General features: G+C 35.6%; 1 protein-coding gene across 1 annotated transcript in view; it reads right to left on the bottom strand.

Annotated features, from left to right (window-relative positions):
- The window catches only part of SCIN (scinderin), a 64241-nt gene extending 50632 nt beyond the window's left edge, over window positions 1–13609 (bottom strand). Inside the window, exons 1-3 of the mRNA XM_016160750.2 lie at window positions 13309–13609; window positions 7352–7506; window positions 3206–3367 (exon numbers count right to left, since the gene is read on the bottom strand). Coding sequence (XP_016016236.2) covers window positions 3206–3367; window positions 7352–7506; window positions 13309–13507 — 516 coding nt within the window. The 5' untranslated portion in view covers window positions 13508–13609. The remainder of the gene's footprint in view (window positions 1–3205; window positions 3368–7351; window positions 7507–13308) is intronic.
- Between the last annotated feature and the right edge of the window lie 340 nt (window positions 13610–13949).

Genomic DNA, 13949 nt, shown 5'->3' with positions numbered 1-13949 from the left:
TAGCATTTAGGTTATATCCATTACCTTAGTGTTAGCCAGCTGGCTTTCACTGAGAGAAAGATTTAGGCATCTATCCTACCTTCTTCATATTTGGGTAATGAAACAAACTTGGAGAAATTGTACTTTCTTTTGTGCTCTATAGTGCAGAAGGTGGTGACTAAATAATTAACTCAATATTAAAATGTTATGGTAGAGAAAATTTTGGCTCCATACCTTTTTGGTCTACTGTGACACACCCCAAAATAAAGTTCTCAAGGTAACTGCCAGATCTTATCATCATTTAGCAACTTTTGGCGATATACCAACTGGTTAAAGGTTGGTAACATAAACAGAGCTCATGTGGGCATGTGTTCCATTGTACTGAGGAATCCAGTGCTTGATTCCTAACGGGGTACCCTTTTAGAGTATAGGAAACTTCCACAGAAGAAGAGATAATCAAACTCAGGCATCTCTGCAACAAAATCATTCTGATGTCTCTAACCAGGCATGAGAGCAGGTAACAACTTGAAAATTATTAAGGATAATTAATTATGTAAAATAAAGATATTTTACTTTTAAACAGATGGATGTCCTTGAATCTTATAATAGAGATCATCCATTATTTATAAGCCTGGATTTATGGGTTATATTCTCATGGGTAAACATTACATATGGGAAGCTAGTATGTGTTATTAGAACAATAATCTGTCTACCATAGCACCTACGTATTAGCCCATTGTGGAAACTCAATTAATACTTGTTCAACAAAATAATAAATGATTTCATTAATACTATTATTTTCAGTAAATGCTAAGCTAGAGTAAACATAATCCATTCTGAATTCCACAATTTTTGAAACTATTGCAAGATATTTCATTATAGAGCCATACCATCTTATATATTACCAAGTTCAATTAGTATAGTAAAAAGAACGTGAACTAGGAGTTAAAACAAACAAACTCAGTTTCTATCCCAGATCACCACTCCACCTGTATTAATGCAAATGACTTGCTCTCACCTTCTAAGGCTTTTTCTCCTCTTGTCAAACTGGGATGATAATTGCCATTTTCAGTTGTGACTATGTGTCAGATGAGACTGAATCATAGCCAGCTAAGGTCAGAAATGTCATTAGAAACCAGAGTCAAGATGAAAAAAATAAATAAATCAGGAAGTTAAGGCCTGGAGAGGTTAAGGACTAGCTCAAGATCAAAGAGTGGGTATTTGGAGAGCTGAACAGACACTATTCAGGATAAAGCAATTAAAATATCAGTAAAAAGTTTTTTTGTTGTTTTTTTTTTGTTGTTGTTGTTTTTAGAAAAGAAATATTTTCAAGTAATGGCAGATGGCAGCGATTGATTATGTTATCACTGGGAAGTATCTCTCGTTTAGGACCCTAGAGATCATCTAATCAAATACCTGACTTTAACGGGTAAGAACCTGAGACTACAGTAAACTTGGATGCAAATTGAGGTCTTCTTTCTCAATGAAAAATACCATGTTATAAGGAAAAGTACTTTACAAAGGGATAAAGGGTTTTAAAGTGTAAGTGGTTGAGATGAAATCTGAGATAGGCAATTAATTATTGTGTATAGGCCTTGAAAGACTCTGAATGTTGTAACTGTTTTTGGAACTATGTGGCTTAATGACACATATTGTTATCTGCTTACAGTGATGGCTGAAGAGGATCAAAGGGGCGGAAAAGCATTTCTTTTATGCCTTGATCTGACGGTCAGAACTTAAGCTTGGTTAGGGGAACAGGTTAACATTTAAAGTTGAAAAGAACTTTTTCATGAAATTCATTGTGAGATTCAGGGCAAGAGTACTGCCATTTTGGGTGCAGATGTCTAACTGTGACATTATGAATTGTACTTTGGGCATTATGATCTCGACTGCACACAAGCTGGTGTGATCCAAGAAAATAGCTGGATTACATATTAATAGTAATAAAATAATTTGTGTACCCCTATTTAGGGAAACCAATAAAGTTTATAACTTGGGGTCATTTTCCAAACCATTTATAGCACATTTAATCTTTGTGCTGTTGCTTAAACAGAACTTTGACTGTGTAGCTTCATTTTCAAAATCCTTAGTGTCCCTTTTCTATGCATATGGAATGAACTCTTCTCGCCTCTGTCTGATGCTTTCCCCCAAAATATTTCGCAAGAGGCAATAAAACCAATGCTCTGGTGGGAATCAGACATACTGTACCAAGTGTCTAATCTTGGTTTTGCCATTCGCTAACTGTGCAACCCTGAGTAAGTCCCACAGCCACGTTAAGCCTCATGCTAACTGAAGCAATACAGGTCAAATCAAGTCTCTGTATAATGCTAGACCCGGAAATGTTAGGGATGGTGAATAGAATGCTGATGCATGGGGTGTAATGAGAATGATGATTGTGAGAAAAAGGAGAAGGCCATCACAAACGTGCTCTCCGCTTTCCTTCCTTCTCTGCAATTGCACATGGGTTTTCAGTGGTAGGAAATGCCTTTTATTTATACTTTTAAAACCTTACAAAGTTGTAAAGACACAGCTTAAATTCAACCTACTAGAGTTTTGCACAAGACCTTGCAATAATACTTCCTGTCACAATAGTAATTTAGTTTACTTGACATTAGAGAGGCCTCTTTCCCTGGAAAAAAACAAATCAGATATAATATACCATTGTTTATTCTGTTAATACTTGATATTTCTACCTGTGCCTGTTCTTCTAATAACCCTAAAATAATTAAAAAGTGTGAAATAGTCTGGTGTGCACGTGCATGTGTGTGTGTGTAAGGGATTATTGCTCAAAACTCTTTAGGCAGGCTGAACATAGACTTATACTGTGTTCATTTGAAATTCTAGAACCTTTGCTTTCTCAAGATTCAATCTTACCCTCAAACAATGTTTTCCCACACACCATTAAAAACAAAAATAATTAGAGGAAACTCTGTTCACAGAGAAGGGAAAATATATTAAAAATTATTCAAGTTCTGTGCTATGGTAGGAAGAACTAAATCACTACTCCATTCTGAATATATCAAAAGAAAATAAAAACTTTGAAGGCCTTCTTTTTATGTCATTTAAATACTAGCCAATTACTCACATGATAGGATTGCATCTCACATAAACATGACCTCTTACCAGTGTGTAGAAAAAGTAATTATCTTTCATGACACGTACATTAGATTCAATCTAAAGACAATGTACTTTCCTTTACATAGCTACATGTGTCTATGAAACTTACAGTGCCAAGGTCAATGATGAAGCAGTCACCCTTGTTGAAACTGTCCCAGCTGAGGGGAACTTCCGTGGCCCTGACCACTCTCCGGCCTTTGACATGCAGGAGCCTCTGGGCAGTCAGGTCATTTGTGAGAACGTGATTTAGTCCAGATGCCACACCTCCAGCCTGATCAATGGGAGGAAACAGAAAACAAAACAAATGAGGCTTCAAACTAGACACAGACATGTATAAAACCAGATATTTGTGCCAAAACTGCCTGTCAAGCCGAGATAAAACAGTCACCTCAAAGCATGTGAAAAATTTAAAATGAGAGTTTTTGGCTAATCGACAATTTTTGAAAAAAAATGTTTAGGCTCTTTGTCCTTCGAATTTCAACCATTCAATTTAATATTGTAAATATTTACTGAGAAACTTCAGTTGTATAAAACCTGATATAGAAATAAAAAGCAGCTATATCTCTTGTCCTTTGGGAACTAATTATTCTCAAGTCATGGAGTGATAAGGCAGACAAAGATTTCAACGAAGAAGACAACCAGAGGCTGAAGGAGAGTCTGAGGTAACAATTCAGAGGTAACAGATGAGGAGTGCCCAGAGAATGAGGCACCCAAAGTGCCCACCATCACAGTGTCAGACAGAGAAGGGGAGTTAATGGTGAGCCAGGTACAAGCTGCTACTATTTATGGTCTTTGTTTTCACAATAAAAAAAATCACCTCTCTTATTTATTTATTTATTTATTTATTTATTTATTTATTTATTTATGTAAGTAAAAAGAGTTTGCTAAATATGGCAGGCCTGGGTATTCATAATTTAAATTAAGACAGATACAGTGTCTTGGTTGCACATCTCCAACCAAAAACAAAACAAAACACCCAAAACAAAACAAAAATAAAACTTCTTTAAGAAATGTTGAAGGAAATCACTAACTGTATCAAGTACATCTTTTTGAATTATTTAAAGTCAGCTTTTATCTTTTTTCCTAATTAAATGCTAGGAACAATAATCTTTACTTATTTCCACAACTAATTATGAGGTAATGTGCATGACAAAGATGCAATGTAAACAAATCTTAGTCATTTATTGATCAAAGGTTTCCTTTAATATAGTAAGAAAAATCATCAGTATAAGAAACCTATAAGATAATTCAACTTTCAAATTTATTACATAAGCATATACGGTGAATCCAAAAAAGGAAGTTAAGATGCATATGTAATCATTAGCATATTCTTTATATTTCCATTAACTTAAAATTTTCCCCATTCTCCAGGAAGAGGCCCTTATGAATAGCTTTTGACTAGGTTTGAACAGATTTTGTTAGTATGAGCTAAATGTTGACCTCTGGATAATTATAATCACAAATTTTCAGAAATATATAATTCCCCAGTCCATAATTTTATAAAGATTGTCATATTTCTTCACTGAACAAAGTATTATGTAATAAAAATAAATACAAATCTTCATCTGTATACATCTGTATACTTCTTGGTCATTTTGATTTTTTTCAATAAGTATATTGTAATCTGATGGAAAAAAAAGTAGAAGAACACTGTAATCTGAAAAAGTTCGAAAATACAGAATAGATTTAGACTAAGAATACATATACAACATTTAGGCTAATTCATATGGTGAACCATCAGGGTAACATATAGTCTACACATTTAACAATATTTTAAAAACTAATTTAATATTTGATGCCAAAAATGCACGAGTGCACGTGTGCGCACACACGCACAGAAACATTAAGTTTCATACATATATCAAACAGTAAGTAATTCTGTGAATATTGTTTGAATCAACCCTAGAAACTCCCTGCCTCTACCTAGTCTACAGAATGAAAACAGGGTGGATGTTTTCATTCAACAACAAGGTCCTCTAAATCAGTGGCATCATAAATAGAGTTTTGTGGGCCAAAAGCTGTCTGATAGTTGCTATTTACAATCATGGCTTAGGGTTGAGTCTTCTTGAACTTGGGAAAAGTGTGATTAACCAAATATTTAATATAAGGGAACAGTTTAAGTAACAGTCCGCTATAACCTTTTCCTAAAATACCTCTCAGGGAAAAACCTGAAGTCAATGGAATGACATGGGAAGATGATCTTAATGTCTCCTAGCTGAATCTTTATATTACATACGACAACTAAATATGCTGGTTGCCAACTTGGTAATAGTAGGCTTTTGCCCATTCTAAGTAGACATAAAAAATTTGTCCTGACATTTGAACCATATATCTATGTTGAGAGCATCATAGTATAATAATTACCAGCTTAGGCGCTGGAGTCAGATGGTCACACAGTCACCTAACAGCTATTAGGCCTTGTCAAGTTACGGTCTCTCTAAGCTTCTGTTTACTTATTTTAATAGCGTGATGATAGAAACTGTACCACAAGGCTGTTGTTTGGATTAGAAGAAATACTATACATGAACTGCTTAGTACATCCTTATAAGGATGAAATTAAATATAACATAATAGTCTTTGTTATTCTGAGTGGTTATTTCTGCTTCTACATTTCCTATCAAGTATTGTTGTAACTGTATACACTGTCATTTGCTCAATGTCACTAATAATAAGATAGTGAACTGATTTTTTTGCTGATAAATTTAACCTCCATTTGCAAACATCCTCTTTCTAAAAGATGCTGATTTGTGTTGGTTTTAATGTTGATAATTAGAAAATAATTATCTACTAATTGTAAAATTACTTTTATCATATCCACTTTTAAATATGTATCCCAAAGTTTGATTTCAGAAGTCCTGTTAACTAGAGGGATTAATAGCAATTTAAATTCCTACTGATTTTGTATGTACTATGTAGGTATTTTATTATCTCATTTATTCTTCAATCCTTATACCCATTGTGCATTTGAGGAAAAGGCACACAATTTGTATACTTGCCCTGAGGGAAGCAACTCATATGTGACAAAAATGTGTTTATAACCATCATTTTAGTAACTAGCTTATTCAAAACGTTGGGTTCATTGACATAAAGGAGGTTTCATGATCATTTGACATAAACCGTAGGAATGCATGTGAATTAAATAAAATGAGAGCTAATAATTTCATATTTAGGGTGGTTGATAGTCTAGAGTGAAAAAACGATTTCAAGAGAGAGAGGAGAATATATGTGTTTTGTCCTGACCTCAATGGCATCACAAAATATTCAACTAATTCTCTGATCAGGTAAGAGTAGAAATAAACCCTGACATTGTAGTAGGCATATTTCATATATACTCAGAACTCTAGTTCAGCTCTGGGGTTTTAGGTCTTCACTAGACTAATATTCTTGAGGGGTGGAGTAGTGAAGTCTACAAAACACCTATTGGAGTAAGTTTGATTTTGAAAAGTATTGTTTCTAGAATATTTGTCCAGGAAGGGTATTCCTTACACTTCATCTGAATCCTCATGGGGCAGGTGGGATTATGAAGGATGGCCAGTCTGTAAAGGGTCACTAGGAGATTTCCAGGAAAAAAGCTATCCTTTACTGAAAATGCCTTATAGGACTAGAACTATTTAACTATTTGTTTTTGTTTTCTGACATAAGACATTTGATGATTAGTTTCAAAACAATATCTATAAACTGTGTGTATATGTGTGTGTGTGTGTGCCAATGTATTTGCCTTTAAATTTGTGAGATTGAATCATGCATATCTTCAACTCAATTGTTTCATTTATTGTTTCCAAGATTAAACCGTACTATATGGGAAATATGTGTGTAGTTCTTTGTATTAATTGTAGTTATAATTGTTATAAATGCTATATTTAGATATTCCAGAATAATTGAGGTTCTCAAGTCATGGTTTCTTGTAGCAAATTCCGAGATTTTCTAGAATAGCAAAACAAAAACTACTGATTCTCAATTTACCAATATTTAATTATTGAAGTAACTTCACTTTAATAATTCCTTGGAAAAATACAACTGAAAGCTCTTAACTTTATTAAAAATTAACCTAATAAATGAAATCAAGAATAGTTCACATATTGTCCTATACATTCTATAAACATTTATTGAGTACCTATACTCAAAACAGGTACTGTAAACAAAATGGATTAAAACAAAAACAAAAAACTCTACCCTTAATGTACTTTTGTTCTATGAAGACATGAGGTATGGATGGATAGGAAGAGAAAGAAGATCATTTGTGAGAACCACTTACCTTGTATTTTAGACCTCCTTTGAAATAGCCAACAAAGTCAGTAGACTCATAGCCTTGAAGTTCTCTACTCTGCACTGGCTTGCCACCCAAATAGTCGTCCATCTGAACAGTAAAGATGGCAGCTGCTGTGCTTTCATCCTGAGTACACTCCTTTCCTGAAACAGTAAATGACAGAATCTCATTTATCAAACAAGGAAAAGGATAAAGGTAGAGTTTCTGATATAAAAAAATTTAGGAGTTTTCTTTGAATTATATGTCAACACAACAAATCGTCTTCAAAGAATAATCTTTTAGCAGAAATGGTGAAATATAAAATATTATTTTTATGCTAACTAAAATGATTATTTTGCTCATGCTTTCCAATTCTTAAAAACGAAATACCATTGTCATAATATTCTTAGGAAGATACAATGATATATTCTAGTAAGATTTAGATTCATTTGGTAGTCAATAAGATCAAGCTATGAAAACATTTTACAATCATTTTAGTCTATTAGCATTAATCTTTAAGCATCAAATATGATACTATTTGTAAGAAATATATATATCATAAGCAATAGCTAAACAACTTCTGAAAAGCAAGTGGTTTTTAGAATGGGAAATGTATGCAACTTGACCTTTCCCTAAGTTTGAGTTCCAATGTCCCACTTCACTACCTATTTGTACAGGATAATGTTCTCCGAAGGAAATTGGAAAGAAATTCAATCAGCATGCTAACATCTATTGAATGTCAGTTTATGGAGTACTATCCCAGAAATTTAAGACACAAGTGACATTTAATTTTCAGAATTCTAATACAGATCACATCCAGACAACTTCACTGAGGTTGAAATACCAATTCTGAAGAACCAACGTCTTTAGTGTACATGAAAATCAGCCAGGGCCATCCCGAGGGGACTTCAAATAAAACACTTTAAAACCCTTAATACATCTGAACGGTGTAAAAATCATAAATGATTCTAGAAATAAAAAATAGGTAACATTTACACTTTACAGTACCCTTGCTATGGGCCAGAACCTGTGCTAGTGTTTTACCTAAATGATCTCATTTAATTTTCAAGCCACCCCACGCAGCAGAAACTATTTCCTACTATGTTACGACAAAAGACATGGATGCTTGGAGAAGCTGAGTAATTTCTCTGAGGTCATAAAGTTGATCTTTGGAAGACTGACTCAGCCATGTTTCTATGACTCTGAAGCGCAGGCTCTTAAACTACAATACTACACACACACACACACACACACACTCAGATTCTCAGCTGTAAAACTTTGTGGTCATAGGCATATGTTATTTTCCTCCATGGATAACTGATGCATAAAAGTTTAGAAGCTGTAGCAATACCATAGTTCACCTGAAAACCCAGTTCAGAATATTTACCAAAGTTGAAGAAAGGACATCAGCTTTACTGAAGAAAGAAATGGATTTCTTTATAATTCAGCCCTCACTTTCAAAGGGGACCTGGGTAGCAAGTATATTCTCAGTAGCTAAAAGAGGATTTGACATGATATAAATTTTGAAAACTTGCTGTGGTCAAAGGAAATTATGTAACACACATAAAAAAACACAGATATAATTTTGCAGTCCAAAATAACTCTGGTGTCATTCTTCTGCCCATTCTTCCATCCATAAATGAGAACACGGGTAAATGCATAGATGTAGATTATACAGAGATGCTTTAAAAGAGAAGCTTAAATCAAGGTTAATATCAAAAGTATTAAGGATGATGTATTTGGCATAAACATTCTTGAGTACAAGTCGAAACCTGAATCTCTTCAGGTAGATGTAAATGAATGCATGCAATTAATGAATTAATTTAAATTAGAAGTTAAATTATGTTTGTTGATGTTTCTGTACTGTGCTAGATCAAGGAATACCACTATAACTAAACCGGTCCTTGTTCTAAAGAAGGAGTCCCAAACCCCAGGGCTGTGGACCGGTAAGTGTCCATGGGCTATTAGGAACTGGGCCACTCAGCAGGATGTGAGTGGTGGGCCAGTTGGAGAAGCTTTATGTGTATTTGCTGCTGCTCCCCAGCACTAGCATCGCCTCCTCCAGGGCTCCACCTCAGATCAGACATTAGATTCTCATAGGAGCACTGGTCCCTGGTGCCAAAAAGGTTGGAGACTGCTGCTCTAGAGACTGAAAGGTTTTAATGAAGCCAATATCAGCCTTTGTCAAAACTAGAATTAAATTCAGCTGTATCATGATGAAATTTAAGCACATGCTCAGAAATTTTCTGTATGAATTCTGCTTCATTTATTTTTGCTATGCTAATTTTACCGATGTCTTTCATGATATGTTGTTTTGTGTTGCGTTATTTAATATGATGTTACATTATTTTATATTTGTATATATGCTGTAAACTTCCTAAAATTGTTTTGGGATGTGATGTTTTATATAAAAAATATAAATTGAAAGGGAGATTTGATAACTAGGTTAATCAAACATTCTATTCATGATAAAAACTCTTGCCAAGTTAGGGATACAGGGGAACATCCTCAATTTGTATAAATAGCATCTACAAAAAACATACAGCTAACATAGTCCTTACTGGTGAAATATTGAATGCTTTTTTCTAAAACCAGGAACAAGGCAAGGACGTCTACTCTTACTATTAATCAACATCATACAGGAATTTCTAACCACTACAATAAGAAAAAAGAACATACAGATTGAAAAGAGAATAAAAAATATGTTTCTATTGTTTCTATTTAGAGATGATAGAATCATCTACATAGCAAATCCTAAGGAATTTATAAAATAAAAAAAAAATTCCCAGAATAAGTATATTCAGCAAGATAGTAAAGATTAGTCAATAACAAAAGGCAGTCTCATTTTTATATAGAAACAATGAACATTCAGAAATTGAAGTTAAAATCACAATACCATTTACAATCACTCCCCAAAACTAAAATACTGAGGTACATACTTATATGTTAAAAATTACAAAGTTGTGATGAAAAGAATCAAAGACCTTAATAAATTTACAGATACAGTTTTCATGGATTGTAAGACTCAATACAATAAAGATGTCAATTTTCCCCCAAAATGATCTACAGGCTTAATGCTATTCCTATCAAAATCAAAGCAGGGTTTATTATAAATTATACAAGTTTATTAAAAAATTTATCTGAAAAGGCACAGGGCCTAGAATAGGTAAAACAATCTTGATGAAAAAAAAAATAAGTTAGGAAGAATAACTGTTGTTATTTGATATTAATATTCACTAAACAGCTATAGGAATTAAGAGTCTACCACAGAGAAGTTATACCATAAATGTTTGTTGCTCTCAAACATATTTTTGTAAAGTTTAAAAATGACAAGGAGAAATGGTGAGGGTGGGGTTTTTTGTAGCATAGGTCTGGAGTGTGACAGAGAGTAGATTTATCATCCATTCCTGACCATGGACACAAAGCTATAAGTACCCAGAAACAGAGGGTGGATGCATTTAAACCACTAGGTACAAAGCTGACATTTTTGTTGTTTGTTTTTAGGAAGGACTAATACAAATTCTTACTTTGTAAATAAAAAGAAAAATAGAAAAATGAAATGATTTGAGATATGCAAGGGAATTATGGAAAGACACTGAGGGAGAGACCAGGAAAGGTGACTCTCTACTCTCTGATTTCACGTACCACTTCTTCCTTTGCCCCTTTCTTCCTCATACTAGGTTTATTTCATTTCCCCCTATGCACCTTTTTCAACCAAGTTTGATTTTAACTTCACTCTTTTTCACCTTCCTTCCAACTGATATTTTTTTAGTCAAACTTTTCCCTTGAACTTTCAGCTCTCCCTCTTAAAACTCTCTCAATCTGTTTTATTAATCCTCATGAATTCATCTGAATTTAAATCTTTAAGTAGTAAATTTTATATGAAATATATGAAATCCAGCTTGTTTCAGGAAACAGAAGTAGGAAGAGCTGCTGAACAATTCCATCTATCTAAAGTCCTTTTGACTATTTTACTCTAAACTTTTCCAAATTCCTCATGATTTTCTCTTAACGCAAGATGGTTCCCAATTACCCTCATTTTCCTTTTCATCCAGGTTTCTCTGATTACCCTAACCACTGAGTGTCTCTTTCACAGTGCTTATCACATTTTACCTGTGTTGCATCATGTTTTGCTTTATTGTACCTTTGAGATTATAAACTTTCAGAAAGATTCATAAATTATTCATATGTAAAAATGCCTTATAAAATTCTGGGCACACTGAATAATTACTGAAGAAATAAACATTAATTAACACACTATTAACTTTAGTTTTAGCAAATCTTTAAGATTATGTTTCTACTCAAAGTATTTTCTATTAGATTTTTTTAAATTAGTGAGCACTAAATGAATAATTAATTATGATTCTCTGTAAACCTTAAAAAACATAGTGCTTAAATACCTTATTTGAATGAGAATGAACCTATTAAGTTAAAAAACTGTCGAAAGCTCTTGCAATCTTCTGACAAAGTCAAACTCAACTGTTGTCTAGAGCAAGATATGAAGTTCTTTCACATTTCAATTCACCAAAATGAAAAATGTAACATTTCAGAGACTTTTATTCATTCCAGATCCAAGTTTTGGATAGAAAGACCAAGATGAGGACATTATTATTATATCTGGCATCATTCATTCATGAACAGGGTTATATATTATAGCTTCGGCGTTTTCAGGTATAAAATATAAATGGATCACTATATTAGGAATAGCGAGTGACATTACAATGGGCAACCAAAGTGAGTTTGGAACTCAGCCTCAATATCCTCAAGCAAGCACAAAATTTTAATATCAAAAGCTGTAATGAAAACAGTCTTTTCTTCCTCTATGTATTTGCCATTTGGAGTGTCTACTCTAAGCGTTGACTAATATTGAGAACATCACTTCTCAATGTTTCCTACTGTTTTCTTTCTTAAAATCTTCAACTGTTAGAAATAAAAATAATGGCTTTCACAGTCTTTAAAACATGTGTATGTGGTTTTGTGTATTTTTTCCCCATATGCTCAGGAGTAAAACTAAAAATAAAAAACACAGGTCCAGGGGAGGCAAGATAGTTTTCAAAGAAGGCAATGAGGTTCAGATAATCAGAACGTTGTTAGATGGGGTGTGCCCACTGGCTCAGGATCCCAGGAGAGGCTGGACATTCAGGATGTTTACGAGTAAAAGTAGAAGGTGAAAAAAGTAGAACACACAAGGCCCAGTGTCCTGACAGCCTGGCCCGAGTGCAGCCCAAAATAATTACTGCTGAAAGAGCCGTTTTGTCCTTGCTCGAACAGCTACATAGTAAGTTTAAAAATAATTACAATAAATCGGCTCATTTAAATAAATAGGCCATATAAAACTATTAAATTATTTGTTTCCTTATTCCATCCAAGGTGGCCAGCATCCTAATAAAGAGGAATTTGTTAGTCACGCCTGCGAGCAGTGTGGTGCAAGAGAGACCTGATTTAAAGTAGGCAAAAAAAAAAAAAAAAAAAAAAAAAAGCATTAACTAAAACACAAAACAACTCGCCAGCTGCAGCTGATTCCCACAAACTTGTCTGACTTCATCTCCTCCCTGCCAGGGAAACCAGGACTGAACTTGTCGGCAGGTTAGAGGAACTTGGCCAGCGCCCGGTGCAACGAGCAGTGGCCATGGAAGAGAGTGAGGTTTGGAGCTGGAAGGTGAAAGTGGGAGGAACCAGCTAGAGAAACGAGCTCCAAAACCCAGGAGACGGACACGACAAAGGTCAAAGTCTGTGGGCTAAGACTGCTGGAGACTTCGCTGCGCCCCGCGTTTGCAGGAGCGGGCTCTGGTGGGGGAGATGCTGGCCAGCTCCGCGGGGGCGCGACTGCTGCGACAGGTCTCCAGGCCAGCCCCGTTTGCGACTTCCCTTCCCCAAACCGACACATCTCAGTCTCCCGTCCCCCGCCGTGGTCTCCCCTCTTCCCGAGCTGGGCGCGACGGGGTCGGGTCGTCCGCGGCCCTTACCCAGCCAGAAGTGCAGACGGTAGGTGAAACCTCGGCTCGCCTTTGCCGTGTGCAGCACCAGGTAGGCATCCCCGACGTAGAAGTCGCCGTAAACACTCTCTGGCACTGGCACCAGCTCCAGCTTCTCGATCCTCCAAACCTGCAGCCCGGCTTGCTTGCCTGCCCGGGCGAACTCTTCGTGGTACAGCTCCTGCGCCATGGCTCCGGCACGCGATGCTCGGCAGAGAGGGTTTGGGACCTTGTCGACCCAGGAGTTGGACTGAACCAAGAACGTCCCGAGGAACCCTTCTCGCCTCCCCTTTATAGGATTCGCCTTGCGGAGAGGCGGGGCCCGAAACGGGAGGGACTTAGTGCCCAGGCAGTTGTTGCCTGCAAGGAACACATCCCTTCCCAGAGGGAGCGCAGAGCCCAGTATCAAACTTCTACGACCTTTCCGGGAATAACAGGAATCCGAGTCTCTAAAAACTGAGATTCGGAGGAAGTTAATAGAAACACCTGGGAAAGCCTCCTCCGAGAAAAGACGTTTTCTCTGGCAACTGATGGAAAAGATTAACAATAAAAATTGGTTGGCGCATCGTTTTCAGAAAACTGGCTATTTAGATAATAATCATCCTAATCATCAACGCCATCATTTCATTGAC

The sequence above is a fragment of the Rousettus aegyptiacus genome, unplaced genomic scaffold (assembly GCF_014176215.1).
Source record: "Rousettus aegyptiacus isolate mRouAeg1 unplaced genomic scaffold, mRouAeg1.p scaffold_m13_p_13, whole genome shotgun sequence".
Classification (NCBI taxonomy): Eukaryota; Metazoa; Chordata; class Mammalia; order Chiroptera; family Pteropodidae; genus Rousettus; species Rousettus aegyptiacus.
Note: the sequence above shows the minus strand (reverse complement) of the source record. Positions and strands in the feature narration are given on the sequence as shown.